The sequence below is a fragment of the Hydra vulgaris genome, chromosome 07 (genome assembly GCF_038396675.1).
Source record: "Hydra vulgaris chromosome 07, alternate assembly HydraT2T_AEP".
NCBI lineage: Eukaryota > Metazoa > Cnidaria > Hydrozoa > Anthoathecata > Hydridae > Hydra > Hydra vulgaris.
The window spans coordinates 35,557,501-35,585,058 of record NC_088926.1 but is presented as its reverse complement, the minus strand read 5'-3'; the positions used below and the strand labels follow the sequence as shown (position 1 = coordinate 35,585,058).

The 27,558-nt window shown below is 27.9% G+C and overlaps 3 protein-coding genes across 4 annotated transcripts in view; 2 read left to right on the top strand and 1 right to left on the bottom strand.

Moving 5' to 3' along the window:
* LOC101235807 (connector enhancer of kinase suppressor of ras 2) overlaps positions 1–27,558 on the bottom strand; it is a 112,932-nt gene that overhangs the window by 49,879 nt on the left and 35,495 nt on the right. The window lies entirely within an intron of this gene.
* On the top strand, positions 830–11,137 carry LOC100209234 (calcyphosin-like protein). Its single transcript, XM_065801750.1, has 6 exons — positions 830–1,070; positions 3,371–3,467; positions 8,967–9,047; positions 9,233–9,330; positions 9,804–9,915; positions 10,481–11,137. Exons 1-6 carry the CDS (start codon positions 934–936, stop codon positions 10,580–10,582), a joined length of 627 nt encoding a protein of 208 aa, XP_065657822.1. The 5' UTR covers positions 830–933; the 3' UTR covers positions 10,583–11,137.
* LOC101238750 (sperm flagellar protein 2) overlaps positions 26,874–27,558 on the top strand; it is a 130,559-nt gene continuing 129,874 nt past the window's right edge. For both annotated transcript variants that reach the window (XM_065801745.1, XM_065801744.1), the window contains exon 1: positions 26,874–27,183. In XM_065801745.1, the coding sequence (XP_065657817.1) occupies positions 27,126–27,183 (58 nt within the window). In that variant the 5' untranslated portion in view covers positions 26,874–27,125. The remainder of the gene's footprint in view (positions 27,184–27,558) is intronic.

Below are 27,558 nucleotides of genomic sequence, written 5' to 3'. Positions count from 1 at the left end.
TTTATTCAAAAATATTTTGAATTACAAAAGTTGTGACAATGGCAAAGTTTACAACCCTTCTCACAAAAAGGAGGGCACTGATATAGTAAATATACAAATTTTACTACCTCAGTGCCCACACATTTGGGCAGCGGGCAAACGTTTTAGAGCTCTTTTTTTGCAAGGCCTCCTTATGTATGAACATACTTAAGTTTGGGTGTTTGCGCAATGCGAATTTTTGATAAAAACATTTTAAAAAAAACACATTAAAAGTACAATATACAACCTGATTTTTTTTAATAATGTAAATTTTGACTGTATATTATAAAAAAAATTGACTATTTCTGGTGTATATATTATTTATATGTTCTTATTTGCAAATGCACAAAATACATTTTTTTAACACTTCTACGTAGTAAAACGGAAATTTAGTATAAAAAAATCCGTCGTTCAAATTTTTGTTATTTAAACAGTTTTTGAACCCATTTAGAAGATTGACCGACTAAACTGTCAGGAAAAAATCATTTTAATAATAATAATAATATAAAACAGGTATTTATAGAAGAAATTATTCCCAATTTTGCGTATTTATTAGTGTTATACTCTTGTATAAAACAAATGAAAATAATGCAATAAGTATCTTTTAGATCTACCTACTAAATCTGTTTACATTACCCAATTGTAGGCCTTAACTTCTTTTTTACATTCAGTTTTTTTTCCAAATAATACTACTTTAAACCTTTAAAGTTTGTACACGCTTTTATCAATAATATATATTTAATGAATTAATTAGAGAAATAAATTATTTATTATCACAATTTTATTTTTAAAGATCGGCACATCATTTCAAGAAATTATTTAGATTTACAGAATCGAAAGTGAAAAAAAAAATCTATATTTTTAAGTAAAATTTTTTACAACCTTGACGATTTGACGATCACTTTATAAACAAACATGCCGGTCACTAATAGGACAAATGAGGCATTAAAAAGATCTGCAACTTCTGCTTTGAACAAGACAACTGATCCGATTGAAAAACTTAGACTAGCTTGTTTGTCTAGAGGTGCAGCTGGTATAAAAGGATTAGGAAGGTATATGATTTTAAATTTTTGTTATAATAACTTTTAAAATACAAAAAGCACTCATATTTTAGTAAAATCCTAAGTAAACGACCTAATATGCGACAAAAATTTTTGCAACTTTTTAAAAATGCAAATTACGCTTTTTTATATTATTTAAATTCAAAATTCCATCATTTTTCATAATCAACTTTTGTGTTGTGACTTGTAGTTTTTCAATATGTTAGAATACTTTAAATTTCTTCCAAAAATCAATCAATATATTTCTGGAAGTAGTTAGTGTGAAATTTCAAGGTTGTTTAACTAATAGTAAAATTACTAACATTAAGTAAGCACCGAATGACATTGATTAAAATAATATTTAGAAAAATAAACATAAGAATCAAAATAATAATAATCAAAAAAACAATAATAATAACAATAATAAAAAAATTATAAGTCACTTTTCTTACAAACGCAATAGTTATATACATACATACATATATATATATATATATATATATATATATATATATATATATATATATATATATATATATATATATATATATATATATATATATATATATATATATATATATATATATATATATATGTATAAAGTAAGACAGTGACGAACAGTTAAAAACTAACAAAGTGTAACAATAAACAATGGCGTAAAACAATTTTTTAATATGAAAACAAGAAAATAGGAATAATATTAATAAAATTAAGAATAATAATATCCATGATTAAAGTAATAATAATTGAAAAAGTAATAAATAAAATTAAATAAAAGATTTAAAATAAAAAAACATTTAAAATAAAAAACAGGACAATACAAACAATGCACAAGAACACATGACAATATGAGCAATACTCCAATATCCAATTAACAATACACAAACAAAGCATGACAGAGCACAAAATTGCATAATAAAATAAACAATGTACAAAAGTTACACACTTTAAACAAAACACAAAAATGCATGACAGTATAAATAATTGTGCAACAATAGTTTTAAAAATTAAATGATTAAAAAAGTTGTTCTTTTCGCTTATATGAATATTTTTTTTATGTTGATCTGTTTTATTATTAATTTCCATTATTTTGTTTGTATTAGTTTGTTTTTTTTCTATTCTATTTTCTCTTCAGTCATTTTATTTATTTGTTTAATCTTGTTTAGAAAAAATATTGAAATAAATAAAACTAAATGCAATATGAAAGTGATTTTTAAAGTTAGATATATATTGACAATATTTGTGCTTTCCATTCACTCGTTAGCTTGTCAAAACAAGAAATCTGTGGTAAATCTGGTAATAACTTAATACCAGTAGAAAATTTCAATTATTTGTCAATTTAATTATCGAAAAGAACGAAATAGTATTGCAATATAATAGTGTTGCAATATAGTATAATTATGAGTTGTAAGGTATTGTAATTCATAATTGTTTAAGAGTACTAATTAAAGGTATTGTAATTCATAATTGCAGTTTAATTATTAAGAATAATAGTAATAATATTACAATTTGCTGTAACGACTATTGTTGCGGAGCATAAAGTATACTTTAACAGCCGTTAATAAATGTTTATCTAGTTTAGCTTTTTTATTTGGTTATTTAGTTTCTTTCATACAACTATGAACTATTATAAACTTTTTAAATACAACTATGAACAGGCCTTGTTTGTTGTTGTTTGATCTTAACCTTTTAATATTTTATATGCTTACTTTAACTTGCAATCTATTAATAGCTTTTTCAATAGTTTTTTTGTTGTCTAACTTTGCTCAGCTTTAGTCTTCATTGTCTGAAGCTTTTATTCCAAAAACTACAAAGTTATTCTCTCTTTTTTCTCTTTCCTTTGTTTCGCTTACCACTGTATTTATTAATAGCATTTGTTCAGGAGATTACTTTGTCTGCCCATGTATAAGTAGGTGCAGATTTACAATTTTCTGATTCTTCAACTCTTTTCATTAATTTTTTAGTATTTAAAAATATTTAGAATTCAAATTTAATATTTAAATTTAAATTAATATTTAAAAATATTTTAAATAAGTGTTTTCAGATTTTAAGCAAAAAAAAATTTGTAATTTTTTTTTTTTAATTGCATATTTTGTAAACTTATATTTTTTACATATTGTAAAATAATCTCTCCATGCATTTTGTTAAATAATGATATCATTGAATATTTGTTTTGATGCATAGTGTATGAGTACACAAGACAAAATTTTTAAACATATTGTTAAATGACTTTGATTGTTCTAACTTTTAAGATGAATGCAAAATGTTGCAATCTTAGTTTGACTTTTTTTCTGTTTTTGTTTTTCCAAAAGGACTTTTAAGATATTTGATGATGATGGTAGCAGAACACTTGACTTTAAGGAATTTAGTAAAGGATTGCGAGATTATGGATTGCATCTGGAACCTCAGGTATTTTTTATTACATGACTTATTTCAGCTTTTATTTATTGTGCATTTAGTTCATTAGGATTTCAAGCTTATTAATGATACTTTAGGTATTGGATTTTCAATAGTAATTGCATATTTATATTTTTGTTAGGTTATTTAAAGATTTAGTTTGTCCTAGATTATATAGAGATATCAGTTGCAATTTTACTAAAAAAATTAAACATGCCATTAAATAAATAAATGTTATTATAGAAATTGTAAAAACCACACAAAATGAAAAACAATTGATGGTAATCTTACGAAACAAAAGGGGGATGTATAGGTATTGCATTCACTTGATAATTTAAAAAAGATTATCATAAATTAAGTTATCATTGGTTTCACACTTTTTCTAAATTTATTCTGAAATGCACAATATTTCAATAAAAAGTTTAAAAATTTTAGAAGTCTAGTTTTAAAAGTTGTAGTTTTTACTGGTCTATGGTGTTCAGGAGCTCTAAAAATGTTGGTTGACATGATTTGCAATAAGAAAAAAAATCATGAGATTTAATGACTAAATCCTTGCTTACTGAGTCCTTGCCGCCATTATTCATAAGAACTCCAGGTACAAAAATTGATTGTTTCTTTAATGTAAAAGTTTATCCTCAAGAGTATTCCAAAAGCTTTTTTTACATTTTTACGCTTTTGGGTGCAAAAAACTAGAAAGAAATAGTTCTTTTGTAACTTTAAAATCCTAAGTCCTTTTTGGGACTCCACATCCCTGCTTGCAAGAAGCATAGTTCATCTATGTTCCTGTCATTTAATTGTGATCTTATTTATGTGGTGATAAATCTGACAGTATAGAAGGCAGGTTCTGATTTGACACTTATTTGGCAAACAGTCATGAGATAATCCTGTACAGTTTTTCTTATTTTATTTTTTTTATTTGCGTAATCATTTTTTATTAGTAATAGACAAAATATTTGTAGAGCTTTTTGAATCATTTCCATCAGTGGACCTATATTTGTATGTTAAATCAATGCTCATTTTAAATTATAGCTCTAAACTCGATTTCAACCAATTTTATTTTATTTCTTATTTTTAATTCATTTAGATTATAGCTCTAATGCTGGTAACATCATTTTTCAACCAAAATGTATTTTCTTACTTCTTTTTAATAAACAATAAATATAAAATAATAAAACAAAAAATAAACAAGTACTTATTTGTTTATTTTTTCAACTCACCTTCTGGACCAAATTTTCTGGATTTGTTATTTAACTCACCTACATTTTCTCATGAATAGTTATTTTTATCATAAAGGATTACTGCACAAAACTTTCCCACTTTCTATTAACAATGTCCCACCTGTCTAAATTAAAATTGAATTATGTATTCCAAAATACCTAATGTTATAGTTTTTTTCTCCAAAAGAATTATACATTTATCAGTCGCAATTAATCCATGAATTCTGAACTAAACCATATTTTGAAATTTGTCAGATGTATGTAACATGTAATGTAATAACAACATTTTAAAAAATGTTCTCTCATTTAATGTGATGCTAAAATCTTTACTGTAATTAGTTTGCGTTTTTAGTTTGGCTTAAATTCTTTGGCATATTTTTTTTATACCATTTTTTAAATCATGTTTGGTGACTTTGAAATATTATTACAACTCTTAATGCCTAAAAGTATACTTGAATCAAAAGATGTGCAAAACTAAACAAAAAATCATCTTTGGCTGTTATACACCTGCACTAAATATCAACTGACTTTAAAACAATTTAAACAAGTCATCAACTAAACTGTCGATGAATTGTTTAAACTTGTTGATGTGTTTGTGTTCAATTCTAATTTTCTTTCATTCATCTTAATTGCGGTAGTGGTGTAGTGGTAAAGCGCTTGCTTCATAAGCGAGAGGTTCCGAGTTCGATCCCCACCACGTCCCTGGTAGTACCGCGCTCAACTTGTTTCTCCGCGCAGCGGCCTTGTTCGTCAAGGTTCGTGTTTCGGAGTTATAGAGTGGAGAGAGGGTTATAACCACTATTAAGTAACCTCCTCGTCTGTAGTGGCCTTCTCGGCCTTGAGGAGGTGAATAACAAAAAAAAAAAAAAAAAAAAAATTATCTTTTATAAAAAGATTAATTTTGTTTTCTGTTTGAATATATACTATACCACTTGTACTGCATTCATACTGCTGCCAAAAGTTTGAATTGTTTCTAAACATTTCTTGCATTGATCTGCACTTCAATGTAATTGAAGTAATTCAATGTAATTCAATGTAATTGTATTGTAATTCAATGTAATTCAATGTAATTGCATTGATCTGCACTTCAACTTCATATAAAATAAAACCATGGTGAATTTTTATCCATAACTTAAAATCATAAATCCAAAAACAGAAAAGCTGATAGCAGGTACTAAATTTCAATTTTTGATAAACAGAAAATATTAGTTACAACAAAAAAGCTATTTAAAAAAACAATTCCAGCAATGTCAATTAACAGCTTAATGAGGTAAATTTCTTTTAAGGCCTAAAATTTTATTTTTGAACTTTCAAATTGTATTTTTCTTTTAAGTTTTTTTTTCTGTCACTTTTTTTTACTTTCCTTTTTCATTTTAACATCTTTGGTCTTTTTTTTTTATTAATTTTTTTTTTTCTTTGCTTATTTTTTTCCCTTATTTAAATTTTACACTTTGTTTTTTTTTGTTTTTGGTTATAAAAAAGACATTTAAAAAATCATTTGCTAAGTTGTTGCAGTTTTTTATAATGAGTGTAGTTTCATACTGGATGGATAAGTTTAGTTTCTTATTGAATGGCTGAGTGTAGTTTTTGTTGGATAATTAACTGAGTGTAGTTTTGTAATGGGTAAATGAACTTGGTTTTGTAATGGGTAAATGAACTTGGTTTTTTTTAGTAGTTTTTTACCATAATAATCAGTAATGATCAATTTAATTAATAAAATTATGCATTTCTATCTGGTTTACGGGTAAACAGATTTATCAGTATTAAAACCCTAAGTTGTGCAATTTTAAATTATCTAACTATACATTATGTGCACATTGACATAAATATACACTTAAATGCATTTATTTATAAACTTTGGCATATATATAATTCTGACATATATAAAATTCGCCGAATGGTCACACACGAGCAGTGAACGCCTGAGGGAAGAAATGAAATACATTAGAATAAAGGAGAATTATTTTTCAAACAAAGCAAATTTTGACAGTTGTCAAGACAAAAATAAAGATTAATAGAGGAATATTTAAAATAAGACAGACAATGCATCTAAACAGTACTAACAATAATAATAATAATAAAAAATAAATTGTTATATAAATACTAATATGAAATAAGATAAACAAAAAAAAATATATCACCAAACAAAAAATACATTAAAAAATAAAAAGTATGCATAACAATGAAAGGCCTCAGAATGGAAAAAAAAACATTAATGCCAATGTGTAAACATAATTTGTGTAGTGATTAAGTAATAAACATCTCCTCAGAGTCGCGTCTATTATTACTGGCGTTCCGATGAGGATCAGCACTTATAACTAGTTTATCCCGTCAGACAAACATCATCGCCACTTATGCTTTACCCCGCGACTTACGCCTATTCCATACTGCAGTAAAAAAGGATTCACTACAAATAGCCAAAACCCAACCATACCCAAATTTGTAAAGCACTAATATTTTTTTAATGATATGAAAAGTGTTAATCTGCTGCACAATATAAGTAAAAATAATTAAATAAATCACTTACCATACCAACGGTAGAAAAAAAAAAAAAAAAAAAATCTACGCACAATAAATTAAAATTCAAATAAAAACGCCAGAAACAAAACTAAAAACAACTAAAATGTGTAAACAGAAAATGCTAATAAATTTTCCCTAAGACCATTCAAACCACATAGGTACTTCCAGCACAAATAAACCAAAAACAATCAAATGGCAATATACCCTATTAAAAACCCTTTTAAAATAAAATAAAACATAATAGAGTATTCAAAAAACTCTAACGTTGTCATAGATACTTCATTCGAATTTTGTTAACCAATCTAAAGTGTAAGAAAATGAAACAACCCGCGCAACTTAAAATCATAACTAAAAATCAAGTATATTAGAAAGTAGAAAAAAACATATGTATATCGCCTGCAAAAATGTAATGATTTAAACATGTAGTGAAGGTTATAAGAAATTCTCTGAATGATAATAAAAGACGAAAATTGTGTCTGTGAAAATTAAAATGAAGCCGAGTAATGAACGTACGATAATATAGCAGAAAAGCTCCTTGATAACAGCAACAACATGAAAATCAGCGGATAAATTATACACCGAAGAATATTGTAATAAGATCAACTAAATACTAAAATAAGACCAGATAAATTTAAGCCAAATGAGTGGTTGAAAAATTATTTTGGGTGATAAAGCAATGATATTAGTCGTCATATAAAAACGATGGAAGAGGCGGGAAAAATATTGTTTAAGAAGTAAAGTCTTCTCTACGGTCCGAATTAAACGTAATTTTGAGACCATAACAAAAAACAAAAAACACGTCCCATCAACAAAACATGTCGAAAGCCGCTAGTCAAAAAGATACGCTCTTATATATATTTATATGAATTCTAAAATAAAAAAACAATCACACATGATAACCACATATACATAACATACAAATCGGCATTTAACATTCCAACCACATACTATATATTAAAAGAAATTATAACCTAAATAAGAATGAGTTCAAACAAAGATAGTTTATCATATAAAAGAACAAAAAGCATGCAAAAGATGTAAAAAGGTTATATGTGCATAAGGGTGTATCGGTGTAATGTGTAAGTCCGTGCTGTTTATGTCGTTCAGTAGAGTCTTGTGTTGTTAGTAACCAGCGTAAAAGATTTATCTCTTAACTACACCAAGCCAGCCCAGTCATACCCCAGAAAACCATGATGGATTAAACACCTATGCATGGATTTATAACTGACTTATGACTAGAAAACTAGCCCATGCGTCATAGAGACAAACAACTTCTTTCGTGGTGACAGTAATTGTGATTTGGAAAATAGTCGTGCTCGATGATTAATTTTTTTTTTTCTTTGCTAATTTTTTTCCCTTATTTAAATTTTACACTTTGTTTTTTTTTGTTTTTGGTTATAAAAAAGACATTTAAAAAATCATTTGCTAAGTTGTTGCAGTTTTTTATAATGAGTGTAGTTTCATACTGGATGGATAAGTTTAGTTTCTTATTGAATGGCTGAGTGTAGTTTTTGTTGGATAATTAACTGAGTGTAGTTTTGTAATGGGTAAATGAACTTGGTTTTGTAATGGGTAAATGAACTTGGTTTTTTTTAGTAGTTTTTTACCATAATAATCAGTAATGATCAATTTAATTAAAAAAATTATGCATTTCTATCTGGTTTACGGGTAAACAGATTTATCAGTATTAAAACCCTAAGTTGTGCAATTTTAAATTATCTAACTATACATTATGTACACATTGACATAAATATACACTTAAATGCATTTATAGGAGGTAAAGGAAATCTTTGATGCATTTGACAAAGATAAAAGTCAGCAATTGGATTTTGATGAGTTCCTATTAGCTTTAAGAGTAAGTTATTAAATATATACACTATTAATGTATAATATTACTATTGTCAATTTTTTTTTTTTTTAGTTATCAATAAAACTTTAGTAATTTGTGATTTGATGTTTGGTTTTAATAATTATTTGGCTTATATAATTTTTGTTTGATTTCTTTGTATTATAAATTTTTTGATAATTTTTTCATTTCAGCCTCCAATGAGTAATGCACGTAAAGCTATTATCTCAAAAGCTTTTAATAAACTTGACAAATCAGGAGATGGATTTGTTACAGTTGAAGATTTGAAAGGGTAAATTTTTTTTTAATGATTGATTTGTATACTTAGAATTTCAGTTAGGTCTGGTCACCCTGCAACTGGTAACATGTTATCTAGACAATCTTTAATCGTGGCAAAGAGAACTTATCTGGAGGATATATAACTCGTGGGTAAGAGTAGGAAGAGCGCATGGATGGAGTAAGAAGAGTGCGCGGATACTCTGGATGGTAATCTTTCTAGTATCACAATAAAAATACTCATTCCTTATCTTCAAATAAGTTTAATGCTACAAAGAGCACCTAGTTGTAAAATTGCTTGAGCTTTTCCTAATGTTAAAATTTTTTTTAATGTTATATTGAAATAAAAAGTTTTCATAATAAAAACCATTACAAAAAAAAACTTTCTTAAAAAATTACTTCGCATGTTTTCACACAAGTGTGAAATCACGAGCAGTGAACCTTTTTAAAAAAGTTTTGTTATTTTTTATAACTTTTTTTTTTTGATAGCACTTATAATGTGACTAAACATCCAAAGTACTTAAGTGGTGAATGGACTGAGGAGCAGTGTTATCGCCAATTTCTTGATGCATTTGATACACCTGATAGTTGTGATGGAACGGTATTTTTTTTTTTTTAATACTTTTTTTGTTTTTACATTTTATTGTTTATGTCTATGCAGTCATTAAAGATTTTTTTGTTTTTTTAAAAAAAAATTAATTTCATAAACAATAAAAAAATGTTCTTTTCGAAAATAAAACAGTTTTGAGGTTTATTAACATTAATCACACTAATTTGATGCATAATATATATTTTACTTAAATAGTTTTGAATTTTTTATGTTAAATATCACAGTTATAAAATAGTGTTTATAGAAACAGTAAATATTCATTTTTTAGATTTTTTTTTATTTCTGGAATTGCCTGCATAGGCATTTAATGTTCTTGGAGTCAGCTGTTTTTTGACTTTCATTAAGTCTTGAAAAAAATTATTTTTTTAAAATAATGTTATTGACATTCGTTAAGAAATCTCTACTTTTTACTTTTTAAGTTTGAGTATTAGACTTTTTCAATTAAAGTTCTCAACTCAAGTTTCTTGGAAAATCTTTGAAAGACTAATTTTAATTTTTATGTTTAAAAAGTTTATTCATTATAATAAAATTTAATAAAAATAAATAAACTGTTTAGATAACTTTAGAAGAATTTATCAATTATTATTCTGGAGTGAGTGCTTCAATTGATAACGATGCGTACTTTGATTTAATGATGAGAAATGCTTATAAGATCTGACGAATGCTTATAAGATCTGATAAGTATTTCACATTTTGTACATATATTTGTCATGCTTTTCTTATATATATATTACAGATGATTTTTAAACTTCAGCATTTGTTTAAATAATTTTTAATATATAATTATTTTGGGTGTAATTTTTTTTTAAAACTACATCAAATTTTTTAAATTTAAATCTTTGGAATGGTTAAGATGTTCTATATTCACAATTGTGTAAATAATCTAAATATTTAATAGATATTTAACGTTTTTCATTTGTATATAAATTATAAATTTAATGTTTTATGTGGTTTTTGTGTTTTATATATGTTTACTTTATATAAATTGTATTTTATATATGTACGTTCTGCATTTTACACTTTATCCTGATAATATTTTTTAAATTTTAACAAGATTTTATATAGGAGATGGATTGCATTTTTTATGTTTTATTATCATGAATTTAATAATATATTTGGATTTTTTAATATAGTTGGATATATGATTGTTAAAAATATTGTTATTATTAAAGAAAGTCTGCGTAAGTCAAGATCCAATAGTTTATGAAAATAACTTGCTATTTATTTTTCGACTTAAAAACACTGTTTTAACATTTTGACTTGTTAAAATTTTAAAGAATAATGTATGATATTGAAGCAGCCGCGACGCAATGGTTAGACCGCTTGTTTTAGAAACAAGAGATTCAAAGTTCGAAGCAATAAGGAGGTGTGAGTTTCCTAGTTATATGCTCTTCTTCATCTAGTTCCTGGTGTCTTGTACGGTTTCCTTTTTGTCGTTTTATAGTTCCAAATTATATTTCATGTCAGAATATTTTATGTCAGAATCAAGATCATAATTATGTTGATACTAGTTACATGTAGTCCAGTACAACCTGCCACTTTTCCTCTTGTCTAATAGAACACGCTTTTTCAGACAAACCGAACAGAAGCCAACCCTGACATTCCTATCTTACAGTTCTTGGTTAAGTAAAGAAATTTGTCTCTAAACGTTTAGTCTAGACTATTGTCTTGAGACACCATAAATAGTCTAGACTATTGTCTTGAGACACCATAAATATAGAGATGATGGCTCAATGAAAATACGTATTAAAGACAGATGTAAGCTACATCCGGCTGCTGTCTTGTAGAAAACCTCCTAGATTTTAAAAATAACAGAAAGCATTTGCGGAAGAGCATTTGAAAAGAGGTTCACACCGCCTTTCTCATAAATGTTACTTAAATAGTCAGAACCAACATCAAACTTTGGACCTCCGGTTCTGGAACCAGAACTTTAACAACTTCGCCACTGCTACTATAATGCTGTCACTACTAGTTTTATCACCTGCTTCTTCGATATCTTGTTCACTCTATAGTCGCATCATTACTTATTATTACTATTATCTGAAAGATTATCCGGGATTCTTTTTCTGATTTTTTAAGATGATTTCACTTCTTTCTCTTATAAGAGAGTTGCACCACCCACATAATCTGCTAGACTCAGGCAGCCATGTAAGCTTATTTTTTCATCTCATCGCTTTTATGTCAAACTTCACTCTACCCCATGGTTTACTTATTATTATACAGCTATTATTTCTAGCTGCAACCATTTTTTTTATTTTTTATCGTTTTTCTGAGTAGAGCTTTCTTAAGAACAAATACTTTTACATCTAATTAAGTATTCGATGCAAAAGTCTGAAACTTTTTATTCTCAGAATACTCAAATACAGGGCGGATCTTAAGTACGGCATATTAGGCGGCCGCCTAAGGAGAAATTATAATAAAATTTAGATGTAATTTACTTTACATTTCAAAATTCCATCGGGCATTTTTTATTATTCACGGTAACGGAAATGCTAAACTACGCTACTTAACTTAACTATGACAAGCGCGGGAGTGTTACAAATAATTTGTGACACTCTCGCGCTTGTCATAATTATTATGATTATGCATAATGGCTATTTCATGCATTAGGCGAAATAAGTTTTGTCTAATCTGATCTAGGTATTAGGTGTAGATTTAAATCACTCTAACTAATCAAAGTTAAATTATGCCTAAAGTAGTATGGAACTAAGTGGTCAACCCGCCTAATCTGATCTGGATCTAGCACTGATCTATATAATAACTGGATAGCGCATTTCGTAAGAAAAAAGTGTAATTTTTGAAGACAAAATATTTTCGCCCGCGCCATATTGGGGGGACCCACGGAGAAAAATTATTTAGTTAAAATATTGTTAGGTGAACAAGCTATTTTTAATTTTGGCGGTTTAACTTTATGTTTTTTTATATTTAACATAGATAGAATGTATGGAAAATTATCATTATTTTTTTTTTCAAATAATGATAAAAGAAAAGAATAGACCATCAAAATACACCGTCAAGAATGGAGTCCAAGCAGTAGCAGTTTGATATGTTCTGATCATATTTTAGAAAAAGATATTGACAGAACTGGACAAACTGTTAGGTTAAGGGAAAATTCTTTTTCCTAAAAAATTTTAAAAATTCGCAGACCACTTAAAAAAGGTATATAATCGATTATGTTTTTATGTATTGTACAGGTTTGTTCAATATGTACCTTTAGTTCTTAGTTACCCTATGCAGTGTGCTAGAGGGTTTATAATACAACTGTATGGTAAGCAGCTAAGACATATAATAAACATTTTGCTATTGTATGCTTTTATTTTATAAATGCTGTATGAACTATTAGCTAAGCTCTGTGAGTAAACATAACTTAGAGGTTACTTAAAGTTATACAACTATATATATATTTATATATATACAAATATTTTTTCTTTCAATATTAGAAAATGAAAGAGAGAAAAGTTCCTGTTAATAGATCAACTTTTGAAAATTCTGAAAAAAGTGATTTTGAAAATAGTGTTATAACTATCTGCATGAAAGATGGCTCCCCCCAAAAAATGTATAATTGCAGTTTAACTACAGAAAAAAAAAAAAACAGATCGAAGAAACAAAATAATTGTGTGTTAGAAAAAGAAAGTTAAAAGCAGAACAGCAAAAATCTCGAAGAATGAAAAAAAAAACATATTTTAAATCAGTTGTAAAAATATTAAGTCAAAAACAAAAGATATCATCAAATTGAGAAGAAATGCTATTAAAAACATTTTCAGAAGTTCCTCAAGCTCTAACCAGAAGAATGATTATGCGTAAAAATCATGGTAAAGGATTTAAATATTCAGAAGAAACCAAATCCTTTGCACTTACCCTCTGCAGTTTTATGCTAGTAAAGCTTATGATTATGTGTAAAAAACCTTTAATTTTAGTTTACCACATCAAGCACAAGTTAGGAAATGGCATGGAAAAGTATCAGCATAACCAGCGTTTGCAGCACTTAAATACAAGATTATAGAAGTTGAAAAGTTAGGATCTCAAGTCATTTGCTCACTTATGTTAGATGAAATTATTGAAAAACACATATCATGGGATGGAAAAGCATTTAAGGGGTATGTTGATCTTGGGAATGACATACAAGATAATTCATCCCCGGTTGCAAAAGTTGCCCTAGTTCTCATGGCTGTTAATGTAAACAGCTTGTGGAAAGTTCCATGTGGATATTTTTTTATAGATGGATTAAATGGTGCCGAACGAGCAAACATTGTAAATTTATGTATTAAACGATTGACAGATGTTGGTGTTGAAGTCATATCACAAACATGTGATGGACCCTCATGTTACATTTCCATGTTATCAAACTTTAATGTTTCAATTGATGCGTTAAAAATGAACACAATTTTAACGCATCAATTGAACATTTATGTCTTGCTTCTTAAAAGCCAATACCCCTTGTTTTTAAACCTATTTTCAAGGTTAATTAATGTTAGATGCCATCCATAAAGTACTTAAGCAGGTATGGAGGAGTGGGTTACCCAAAAATGTACAAATGTGTTTAAAGAGGAGGTGTGTTATAGACAGTGAGTAAATACACAGTTTGACTATCTCTTATTCTCTATCTCTCTTAAATTTGATTTTGTTTTCTTATATAAACATTGAATTTCACGGATGTTTAAAAATCAATGTTTTTTTTCTGACTTTTTTTGGTCACAACTGTTTTTTATATTTCTTTATAAATAATTAAGAGAAGAAATGTTTTTTGTTGATAATGTTCTAAAATATTTTTGCATTAATGAAGGAGGGGTCTTGATTTTGCATATATATATTATATATATATATATATATATATATATATATATATATATATATATATATATATATATATATATATATATATATATATATATATATATATATATACACTGCAGGCTAAAATCTTCCTGTATCATTAAATTAACCAATAAAATTAATTTATAATTTTATAATTCGACTATTTAACTAAAAATATGGGTAAGAAACTTTCTTTAACGGTTGCAAAACGTTCTGAAATAATTACATTACATAAAGAAAGTTATTCAGTTCGTAAAATTTGCAAAAAATTAAAAGTTGCCAGAAGTACTGTACAAGATACCATCAAATGATGGAAAGAAACAGGCATTTTTAAAGACAAAAGAAGATCTGGTAGACCACGGAAAACAACAAAAGCAGAAGATAATAGTATAATATTGATGAGTAAAAGGAATCGAAGACTTACGGCCCCGGAAATAACTTCAGGCTTTAATAGGAGTCATTCAAAATCCATTTCATTAACCACTACGAAACGATGTCTTAGACAAGCAGGACTTTCTGGCCGTTTAGCGGTCAGGAAACCGTTGCTACGGATTGAAAATAAAAAGAAAAGTTTACAATGGGCTATAGACCACCAAAATTGGACAGACGGAGACTGGGGAAAAGTACTATGGACCGACGAGTCCAAATTTGAACTGTTTGGGCAAAGACGTAGAATTTACATCAGAAGAACAACAAAAGAAAAAATGATCCCAGAGTGTTTAGTGCCGACAATCAAGCATGGTGGTGGGTCAGTTATGGTATGGGGATGTTTTTCTTCAGCTGGTGTTGGTGACCTAGTTAAAATTGAGGGTATTATGAAAAAAGAACAATATAAAACAATTCTAGAAAACAATGCTATACCTTCTGGCTTAAGAACTATTGGTCTTAGTTTTGTTTTTATGCAGGACAATGACCCTAAACACACCTCAAAATTATGTAAGAACTACATAAAGGAACAAGAGGATAATGGTGTCCTTAAAAACATGACCTGGCCGGCCCAATCACCAGATTTGAACCCAATGGAGTTACTGTGGGAAGAATTGGACAGAAAGGTCAGACAAAAATGCTCAACATCTAAAGAGCACCTGTGGCAGATATTAGAAGAATCCTGGTTATCTATTACACCCGAAATAATAGATAAATTAATAAATAGGATGCCACGGATGGCAAAAAAAGTGATAAAAACTCGTCGGTTATTTTTTGACGAAAAGACAGTTTAATAATAATAGTGTTGTTAGTATTTTTTTTCTTTTATTTATTTTCTTTTTTTTTTTCTTAAATAGTTACTATATGTATCTTTTATAAAATAAATATGATATTAGAATTTTTTTGAAATAATTATGGGAGTTTTAATTAAAAAGTTAAACAAAATCCAAGTGTCCGGAAACTTTTGGCCTGCAGTGTATATATATATATTAGGTACGCGAAAATAGCGTTTTACGGAACCGAATTTTTTGCTAAATTCTGTGAATCGTTTTTTTGAATTTTTAGGTAGCGGTAGACAAAGGTACTTTTGTGCTGTTTCTTTTTAGAAACATGTATACACATAGATATTTTTTTGAAAGAAGAGAAGTTAATATTGACTTTTATGTATGGTTACTAAACTTTTTAATGGGTTATTTAGCTCCTAAAAATATGGTTGATGTTCTCATATAAATTTGTAGTCGAAAAAATGTTGAGACCCCTTTTTTCGTTATTCAGATAGTTTTCTACATGCATTTTTTATACACATTCCAAATTTCACCAAAAAATTGGAGCAAATAGATTAATTAATGTTATTTTAAGTATAACACTTTTTTTTAGGTAGACCAATGCTAAATGTTTTTTGTGGTAATTCTTTTTAGAAACATGTATAAATATAAAAGAATTTTAAAATTTTAAAGAATTTCAAAAAATTTTAAAAAAAGAAAGTTTAAGCTTGATTTTTATATATTTGTTTTATATGTATGATATATGGTTGATGTTCTCACATTATTTGTAGTCAAAGAAAAGTTGAGCCCACTTTTTTTATTATTAAAAATGTTATCCACACGCATTTCCTATGCACATGCTAAGTTTTAACAAAAATTAAATAGGAGCAGGTTGTTTAATTAGTGTAGCACATTTGGTACCTAATTTCGGTAAAATTTGTTTCAAGGTACCCCATGGGTGGGGTACCTTGAAACAAATTTCTATTTTAACTTTAAATAGTCTCACAATTTTAACATGTTATTTTTTGGTAATTTATAAATTTAATTTTGTAGGTATAAATTTATTCTACAAAATGAACCAATTGCGTAAAAAAAAAGGTGTTTTATAAAAATTGTTAGGAAGCAATAACTAAAAGTGTGTCATGGTGCCCCATTCTCCCCTATATAAATCAGAAATGTAAAACTGTTTCAAACAACTTTTCTCTCTTTTTCTAAGCTGATGCTAAACTAGTTTACTTTGAAGTTTAAGTATCTAGGTTATTGAAAAAAATTTATTTCAATTTGAAAAGACAAACAAAACGTTTTTACTATTCGTAAAACAAATTTTACTAATTTTTAAACTTTGTTTAACGAACAGTAATATTCGTTTTGAAATTAGTGTTATTTGTTTAACAAATAGTATTACTCGCTTAACGAATAGTACTGCTCATTAAATTTCGGTACCAAAGTTTGACGAATAGCTGTTTGCTTACCCATGTTCGTTTAATGAAAACACTTTTTGCCGGTGAAGTGTCTATACTGACAATAAACTGAGGACATTATTTTATTTATAAATCTGAATTTATTGTAAAGATAGTATAAAAAAAAGATATGTATATAAAAATAAAACTGCTTCTAGATAACAAGACCATCGGTCTTCTGCAAGTATTCTTTAATATATATAATATTCTTCTCCCATTCTTTAAATAGTAATGGCGCGTTATAATACTTTTTTTTTGTTTTGTTTTTTATTACAATATTTAAGATACAAATACAAATACACAAGAGAAAATTTCAAGTAAAGATATCGTAAAAATAAATAAATAAAAAATAAATAAAGAACGCGGATACTCAAAGAAGACCATTAGGTCTTGTCACAGAGAACCGCTGATGAAGAACTTGAAACTTAAAATTTATACAAAGTATAAAAATCATTCTACAAATAAATGAAACCATTAAGGTTAAAAAATCCTTTTACAACTAGAAATAAACAAAAAATATACAAGTTTTTGCTTTAATAAATAAAAAGAAAGCGGACACTCACAGAAGAACATTAAGTCTTCATCGAGAACCGCTCGTAAATTTAAAAATCTCATAAAAATCAAATGCATACATTCACCGTCAAGTGTATAATGCACATGAAAATTTTAAGTGTATTCATATACATATTCAGTTACATCACTGCATAAAAAATAAAAAAGTAAATTATTTAATGTTTTTAAAAATACAAAAATATATCACCAATAGACAAAATGATTTCCTTTAGCTTTTTTTTGAATGAGAGGTAATATTAACTCCATTCCAAAGAAAAATCAAAATGTTGTAAAACTATTTTATTCCAAAGAAAAGCTCCACGAAATGATATACTTGATTTTCCAAAATTAGTTTGAAAAAATGGTTGACGAATTAAATTATCATTTCTTAAGTAGTATTTATTTTTATTTTTTAAGATATATAAATTATGGAAAGAAACTGGGTTCGAGTTTTACATTTGTACATAAAACAAAGAATATTAAAACATTTAGCTGATATATATTAAGAATTTTTATTTCAAATAAGAGAGGATTGGCATGAGTAAATCTATCTTTAAAATTAATTAGATTAGCAACATGCTTTTGTTGACGATAAAGAGGCGTAAGTTCGGATTTATTAGCACTACACCAAGCAATGTTTGCATAATTTGAATGACAATGGATGAAGGAGTTAAATTACGTTTATTTAAAGCACTTCCAGCTTTATACAATAATTCTATACTTTTAGAAACTTTATTACACAAGAATTCTATGTGATATTTCCAATTAAGGTTTTGATTGATATAGATACCCAAAAAGTTTGTATTAATTACTCTTTTAATTAGGATTTTGTCAATAAAAAGTAATGGTAAATCGCAAGACAGAAGTTTTTTTTAGAAGCTGTATGAAAAAGTATCCAATTAGTTTTTTCAACATTCAAACATTTCAACATTTCAACATTTCATTCAAACATTTCAACATTTCAAGTGAAAGCTTGTTTATTTTAAACTATTCAAAAATTTTTGTTGATTTGATATTCATATTTTGAAATTATGTTGTAATATTGTTATCAGATGAAAAGAGGTTAGTGTCATCTGCAAATATGACAGCAATCAAGTTCGAAGCTTTATGTAAATCATTCGTGTAAATAAGAAAGAGAAAGGGCCTAAGTATAGAGCCCTGGGGAACACCACATGTTATATTTATTAGATTTGATTGGTCAGTTATATTACTATAAACAAACGGTTTATGGTTGCTTAAATATCTTTTAAGCAACAGTAGAACATTTCCTTTAATTCCATAATATTCAAGTATTTTTAGGAGAATTTTACGATCAGTTGTATCAAAAGCTTTTGATAAATCTATGAAAACTCCAATTGTGAATTGAAAGTTTTCAAAAGATTCAGAAATATTGCGAGTAATATGGATTATTGCATGTTCTGTTAAGTTATTTTTTTAAAATCCGTATTGATTAACATATAGTATATTATTTGAAGAAAGGTAATTATAAATTACGTTATATAAAATTCTCTCTAAAACTTTATAAAAAACAGACAATACAGAAATTGGGCTATAATTAGAAATATTGGTTGCATCACCAGCTTTGAAAATTGGAGTCACTTTAGCGATTTTTAGAAAATCAGGAAAAACGCCCTGTTTTATTGAACAATTTAAAACTTTAATTAGTACATCTTTTAGAGGTTCATAAGACTCGATGACAACATTAGCATTAATATTATCATGGCCGGCTGATTTATTACGCTTAAGCATCTTAAAAGATTGCTAAAAATTTTCGTAAGATAACTCATAAGATGTTAAGGCCGAGTTAATCGAAAAATCATACTCATCTTTTTTGTTAGTCACAAGAGGAATTTTTTTAGCCAGATTAGTGGGAAAAAGTAGTGAATTAAATAAAAAAAAATTTGTTTAATTCACTACTTATTACAGTTGGATCAGAGGAAAATTTATCATTATTTTTTATGGTTTTGGGCAGTGAGCGCGGTTTTATTTTTTGCATGCATCAGTAAGTTCTCTAAGAATTTCCCATGTGCGTTTACAATAATGTTTGTTTATCTCAAGAAAATTTGAGTAGTAAAATTTTTTATAATTTTTCCTTTATCTTTCAAATTTTTTGGCATAATTTTTATAAAGAATCTAAATTTTGTATGTTTTGGTTTTTAAGTATTTGATATAAAGTTTTTGCTTGATTTTTAAGGATCTTCTAAAATCTTTTGCGATCCTTGGTGACATACTGTTTACGTTACAGCTTATTTTTTTGTATATTACAACGTTTTCAAAAATGTTTGGCTCACTCCGAATCCGGGTTTAAAATTTCAGAAGTTTATTTTTTGCCACCTTTGAATCCATTTTTTTGGCAAGGTAAGATGTTGCACATAACTTTTGTAGTTAATATCAGATGTTACCTACAAGCTATCTCCAAAAAATAGAAAAAAATTGCGTGACACTGTGCGATTGGCTAATTATCATAGTTCAAAAGTACAAAATTATTCAGTTTAAAAATTTACTTTAACGATCTTTAAAATTGGCATAAATAGTGTAGATATTTTATTAATGTTATTAAGAAATAGGGGGTGCAAAAATAGAACATGTTTTTAGTTGAGTATAGAACAAAACAAAACTTATTATAAAAACTGTTGTTGTTTTTCAAAAGGAAATTGTGAATCATTCTAAAAACATAAAACTATAAACAATATGTTCTACATTTATCAGCTGAGAGATGTTGATGTCAAGAAACAACTCATCAACCAAAAGGTAATTATCTAAATGTACGCAGAATGTAATACAGTGTTTATAATTACATACTTTATAACTACTCTGCAACAAGATTTTGAGACAAAGCTCTTTGAACAAAAAGAAATGGCTCTTTTAATTAAATCCCCACTCTTTATTTTTTTCTAAATAATCACTAAACCAATCATTCTCTTACAATACTCTATATTAATAACAACAACAATAAATTTCAAACTTGTGAATATTATTTGTGAATAGTAAAAATCAGATTATAAACAATGCTTTGAATGACACAACTTATAATTGTTTAAAAAATTGTTGTTATTTCATGCAATCCAACGTTAATAACGTTTCGGAGAATGGATTTATTGCAAGTAGGCTTTAAAGTAGTCTTGAAATAGATGAACAAATATGTGCTTTTCACCGGTATACCTTTGGTGTTGCATGGAGTGCTCCAAAAACGTGCTTTCATCCTCATCATCTAAATGTAAATTGAAAAAAATTTCCCGCTTGAAGGGCGTCACCAATACATGTCGTTTTATTAATGTCAAAGCGATACAATATGTAGTATTTTCAGTTAGTGCAATGCTACTAACTGAAAATACTACACATTGTATGTAATTTTACTCATTTAAAACAAGAGACTGCTTTATCTAAAGTCGATGAAAACACCAATCTATGCACAGAAACAAAAACACAACAAGATCAAACATAAATGGGACCTGCTACTTCAGAGAAAGAACTTGACCCCAGTGAAACTAATGTTTCATAAGAGATTTTGGATGAATGTCTTAGAAGCCGCGAGGTTTTAATCGAGGTTCTTAATGCAAGTCCAATAAAATACAAATTAAAAAAGAAGTTCAATATCTGGAATTCATATCTGGAAGATACTACTAAAGATATGTATACGCAAGTATGTTCGCATAGAAAACTTATTAAAGTAAAAGCTTGCGGAAGCTGTAGCTCCTGGACAAAAGGAAGTACTTATAGACTTTCTTAACAGTAAAAATGTTTATGAAATAAATATCCCTCTCGCAGATAAAATTATTTGCGCTCGGAAAGTATATAAACAAAGTGATTCCATAGGAAAGTTAGTTCTCTTCTCATTGTTAGACCATACTAAGTATACCAAAAAGTTTATAATGAATACATTTGTGTGTACCAAACATCGTATACACTCTAAAAACAATCCGTTAGAAAAAGCAACGGATTGGTTTTTTCCGTTAAATCAACAAAGTAATTCGTAACTAAAAATCACAAAATCAACGGAGTAAAGTTAACTATTAACAGGTTCTTCAAAATTTCGTTAATTTGACGGATTAAATATTCAAATCCGTTGAAAAACAACTGAAATTTTATTAAAAAGGGTTTCCATGAGAAATTATCAAGTGCTAAAATCGTAGATAAAAGGTTTGTTGCAGTAAGTTTAATTTGCCATTTTTTAAATAGCTTCACATTTCGACTAAATGTGAAACTATTTTAAAAAAGCGTAATTTAAATTGTGGTTATCCATTTGCTTTTTCTTCTAAATTTCAGTAGAGAAAGCAAATGGATAAAAACACAGTTTAAATTACACTCCGTTATTTGTAATTTCAAAGGTTGTTAAACTTATTTTAAATTTTCTATATAAACATTGAATATATTTTAAATTTTTTTTTTTTATGATGAACTAAAAGGTTAGTTGAACAATTATTTCTATAATATAGACTATATGACTTGTATATATTCTTGTATAATTTTCTATTTTTAGACGTGACATGTACTAATTTACGATATAAATTTAAATCAGTTGTAAAATTAAAAATGTTAACATTTCTTTTGATGGGTATCATTGTTTAGGTTAGCTGCAGCTATGTTTACATGGAACTAGTTTATATGCTTTTATAATTTGCAATTTTAGACACGTGGCATACATTATCACACTGTAAGTTTCATCAGCTGTAAAATAAATCTGGTGTAAAATGTTTACTTGCATTTTTTTTCATGGGTATTTACTGAGGCTAGTTACAACAAAGTTTTTATATCGATTGTTTTAATTTGTATATTTAAGTTTGTATATTCTTTTATGATTTGCTATTTGAGACACGTGTCATGGTATATTACACTGTAAGTTTAAATTAGTTGTAAAACTATTTTTTTATTTTTTAATATTAGTTGCAACTAAGTTTATATATATTGCTAAGCAATATATATTGCTTGTTTATATTTGTATAGAACTTGCTACTTTAGACACGTGGCATTCAGGCATGAGGTATCAAATTTAAGTTCTAATATTAATACTTTTAATGTGTTTATTTTTATTAGATAAAAAGGTGAGAGACTTTTTTTTCTTTTATTCTTGATGTGTGTAAAAATTTTACAACTAATGATGTGTGTAAAAATTTTAGAACCTTTCACTTAGCAGGTAAGGCTATCTTTTGTAGCGCATTTAATTTTTGTTTAATACATTGAAATGTAGAACTAATAAAATAACAATTTTTATTTGCAATTTAGAAATAAAGAACTAGCAACAAATGTTTCTTACAGGATTATTAGTAAAAATTTATTTCCATTGTGTATTATGGTATATCATTTATATTAAATATTTTCTATATTGTGTTTATGGTTTGCTTATCTTTTAATAACCGACAACAGGTTGTAGGAGTTGAAATGTGCACATACATGAATTTACAACAGTATTAAAAATTGAAACATAGTATTGTAACAATTTTATACATGTATAAATCTCTCCCGATCAAGTTAGTTTATATAAGTAGTACTGCTTGTATCAGATGTTGAATATCATAATAAAATAATTTATATATTAAAAATAAGGACTATTTTGTAATGAAATCTCAGTTTTGGCTTAATTCCTTTCTAATTTTAATAAAGGGAATAATAAATTATTCAATAAGATGGCTTAGTAAATTATTTATTTTACCAAAACAGCAAAAGCCGCCTAGTGTAATAATTCCTTTATTTTAATGAACTGTTTATTGCACGAACGGGATAAATCCGTAATTTCAACGGACTAATATTGACGAACTTAAATCCGTTAAAATTTTAATCCTTTAACCTAACGGAAAACACGTTGGTGCAATAGCGACAGATGCAGTTCGTTGTATATAACAGACTTTTTCTTAGAGTGTAGAAATAGCAAGAAAATGGCTTGCATCTAATGAAGGGTTGGGATTTCCAGAGAAGAAAATGTTCGTTCGATCTTGTTTTGATCAAAAAAAGTGTAAGCATTTCTTAGATTTTATATTTACAAGCGGTGATTGCATGATGTTGCTTATGGAAAAACCAAATTGAAATACGACAGCGGTGAAGAGCAAAAGATAGTGTATGCAATACTGACGACAAAATTTAGCCACGCCACCATGTTCTATCAAAAAAGTTGCAGTGAAAACAATTATGTACCATTATTTGGTTCAGGTTTGCGAAAAGTTTTGAATGTAATAATGCCTTCAAGTTGATTAAAACTTAGTTGGATTAGATGATGTCACTGCTTCAGGTATGAATAGTTTTCAAACATTACAAAAATCGGTACGAAGATTTAGTTCTAAATCTTTCGAAGCTGCACTTGAGAAAGGAAAAAGGTACCTGAAAACAAGTTATTAAACCAATTGTAGTGTCAAACATTTCTTCTCATAGCTCTAAACATGCTTTATCAATTCCATCTGAAAAAAATCTTTAATCTAACCCACAGGTATCGGAAGTGGTATGTGCCGATTGTTATGATTTAGGCAAAGCTATCGAGATTATCAAAGAACTAGTAAATCAAAATTCTGAAATGCTGATGCTGATTCTATTTATGATTTGGAAATTCCTATAAAGGATGTGTTCAACGACATAAAACATCTGATGAGAGATTCTCAACAAAAAAGGCAAAGATCGAAGCTTTTAAGCAACTAAACAATGAATCTGCTTTCGGGCTTTAAGATTTTTATCAAGAAATTCTTCCTGTGCGGTACAGAGAGGGAAATAGAAATATTTTGGCAAGAAAGAAAATGAGTTTACATGTGGATATATTCTTCATAAAAATAGCAGGAAAGTTATTTAAGCGTGTTTACTTTACTTCAATGTGTAGGTGTGATCAGGGAATAAGTGATGTTGTTTCGTTAGCCACTGCTGTTTTAGATCAATTTAGAGTTGATCAACCGCATATCAAGAAGATATTTACTAAATCTGATAAATGCCGCTATCAGAGAAATCATTCAGCTGAAGCAATGTACAATGTATGCAAAGAAAGAGATGTAAAATTGGTGAGATATCATTATATTGAGTCTTGTTTTGGAAAAGATTAATATGAAAGGGATAGTGCAGTTGCAAAGACAATTTTAAGGAGTTACGTTGATTCTGGTAATAATCTTTTGACTGCTGAAGATATACACAAGGCTATGCATTGTAGCTTTTGCGTTGAAGATGCAAAAGTAGCAGTTGCTCAAATTAGCGATGAGAAAACTCTATTTACTGGACCAAAGATTAAGAAAATTAGCAACTATCATTCATTTGAATTTGGTGAGAAAAGTATGAAGATGTGGCGTTATTTCGATATCGATGAGGGAATTGAACAAGAGTATGAAAATCTTAAAATTTAACCCTCGATTAAGTTTTTGTTGCCATATAGATAGTTCAACAGATAATTCAAGATTTTTGTTTAGCAAGGTTGGACACTATCAGTTCGAAACTCTTTTAATTTTCAAATCAACTTAAAGCACAACAGTGCTTAAGATTTTACTTTATTTATGGAGAAGAACCAGGTAACAAAATCTTTAACAGTGTCATTAACAAAAGTAATTCGAACATTCCATTTATAATTCATGGGTCTGATAAAGCAGAACTATTTGCAAAGATCTTTTTTTCTAACTCTTTAATCTAATAGTCATACTCTTCCAGCCATTCCAAGTAAACAGGTTTAAACAGGTTAAACAGGTTAACCCATTGTTACAGATCTAAGTCACTCCGGTTTCCGTTGCTAAACTCATTTCTTAATCAAACTACTTTACGGCTTGTGGTTCAAACAATATTCTTTGCATTGTCTTACAAAAGCGTTTCTCAGAAATTCATCATTAGTTCTCTCTAAACTATTTAATAAGTGCTTGATTGAATCTTGCTTAATTGTCTGATGGAAAGTAGAACCTGTGGTTCCGATTTGTAAAAACTCTGGAGAACATTCTTAACCCTCCAGCTATTGTCTGATCAGTATTCTCTTTATCATTAGCAAAGTTTTTGAGTCTTCGATCAACAAATTTCTGACATCCCATTTTGAGTTTCATAACATATTCTACGGCAATAAATATGGTTTTCGCTTTTCTCGTTCTACGCTGTCTTGCTAACTGCTGTGACTGAAAGATTATATTATGCATTAGATGGAGGTAGCTAGACAAGGGTTATTGCTCTTGACTTTATAATATCTAAAGCTAATGTTTGGCACCCAGGAAGGACACATACATTGGGCCAACGTATTTTAAACCTTTGCGAGCGTCGTCTGTTTTTCTGATGCAGATATAAAGTTGACTCAATATTAAATGTTTATCAATTATATTCATAAAAAGAATAATAAAAAGAAATTGAAAAACAGCATGCACAATTACATTGATCCGACACAGGTAGAACACATTCATTGAGCCAACATATGTGAAACCATTGCAAATGCCGGCTGTTTTTAATGATGCAAATCCAACGATGATTCAATGTCAAGTGTTTAGCAATAATGTAAATGAAAAGAAATAACTGACTTATTAAAAAATAACTTGCACAGTTACCATGAGTTCGAGGTCCAAAACATGTAATAAAATTGCAAAAGTTGATTGTTTTTACAATCTATAACCAACATTGATCCAATGCATATGGATCAACGTTAATCTAATGTATATAGCCCAACTTTGTTGTACCAACGCAACTCGCAAGATTGCTCTAATGTTTTACCAACATATGTGTGCTAGCTTGGCATGCTGATTTTCTCCATAAGCTTACTTCATTTGGTGTATCTAGGAAAATATTTGATATTATAAAATCATTTCTTTCTAACCGCATTGTTAAAATTATCCTTAAAGAACAACATTCTTCTTTACTTCTTCATAACTTCTAGGTACCTCAAGGCTCTATTCTTGGTCATGTGTTACTTCTTATCTACAATAATGATCTTCCTGATATCTTACAGCTAAAGTGGCTCTATTTGCTAAACCTGCTAAGGTTTAGAAAACGACGAATTTATTTTGATGTCAAAATATTTTGATCTTTTCGCGCGTCGTTCTTAAAAAGTTTGATAGCAACTAGGGAAACTAACGTGCTAAAATGGCCTCAGAATTATACCATATAATCAAAACCTTAGTTTTTCCAAAACGCAATTTTTATTAAATTTAATTTTAATTAGGATCATTTATCCAGTTTTTATTATTTCTGAAAAAATGTCTTCTTAAAGCAAGAAGTATTATAGTTTAATAACAATTTTTACATTATACGACAAAAAATGTCAGATATACTTTGTAAATGGTTAAATGACGATGTCAAATTGAGTAGACAAGTGTGTAAGTTTAAAATTTTGTTTTTGATTTAATCAAACCCATAAAGAAATATATAACGCAAATCACATTCATAAAGTTAAAAAAAAAAGGTTGAGATTTATAAAGTAACTTTCACTGCAATACTTGTATAATAATACACTTCAAACACACACACACACACACACACACACACACACACACACACACACACACACACACACACACACACACACACACACACACACACACACACACACACACACACACACACACACACACACACACACACACACACACACACACACACACAATTTTAAATGTATTGTACAACATAAGTACTGAATGTTCTTTAACACCCTGAAGAAAAGAATGCAAAAAAAAAACAAAATAGATCTAAAA

What these genes read in the sequence shown, in the direction of transcription:
- LOC100209234 (XM_065801750.1), top strand. Translation starts at nt 934, where the DNA reads ATGCCGGTCACTAATAGGACAAATGAGGCATTAAAAAGATCTGCAACT. An exon ending in GGTATAAAAGGATTAGGAAG is followed by an intron (nt 1,071 to 3,370) that starts GTATATGATTTT and finishes TTTTTCCAAAAG; the next exon opens with GACTTTTAAGATATTTGATG. An exon ending in AGTTCCTATTAGCTTTAAGA is followed by an intron (nt 9,048 to 9,232) that starts GTAAGTTATTAA and finishes TTTTCATTTCAG; the next exon opens with CCTCCAATGAGTAATGCACG.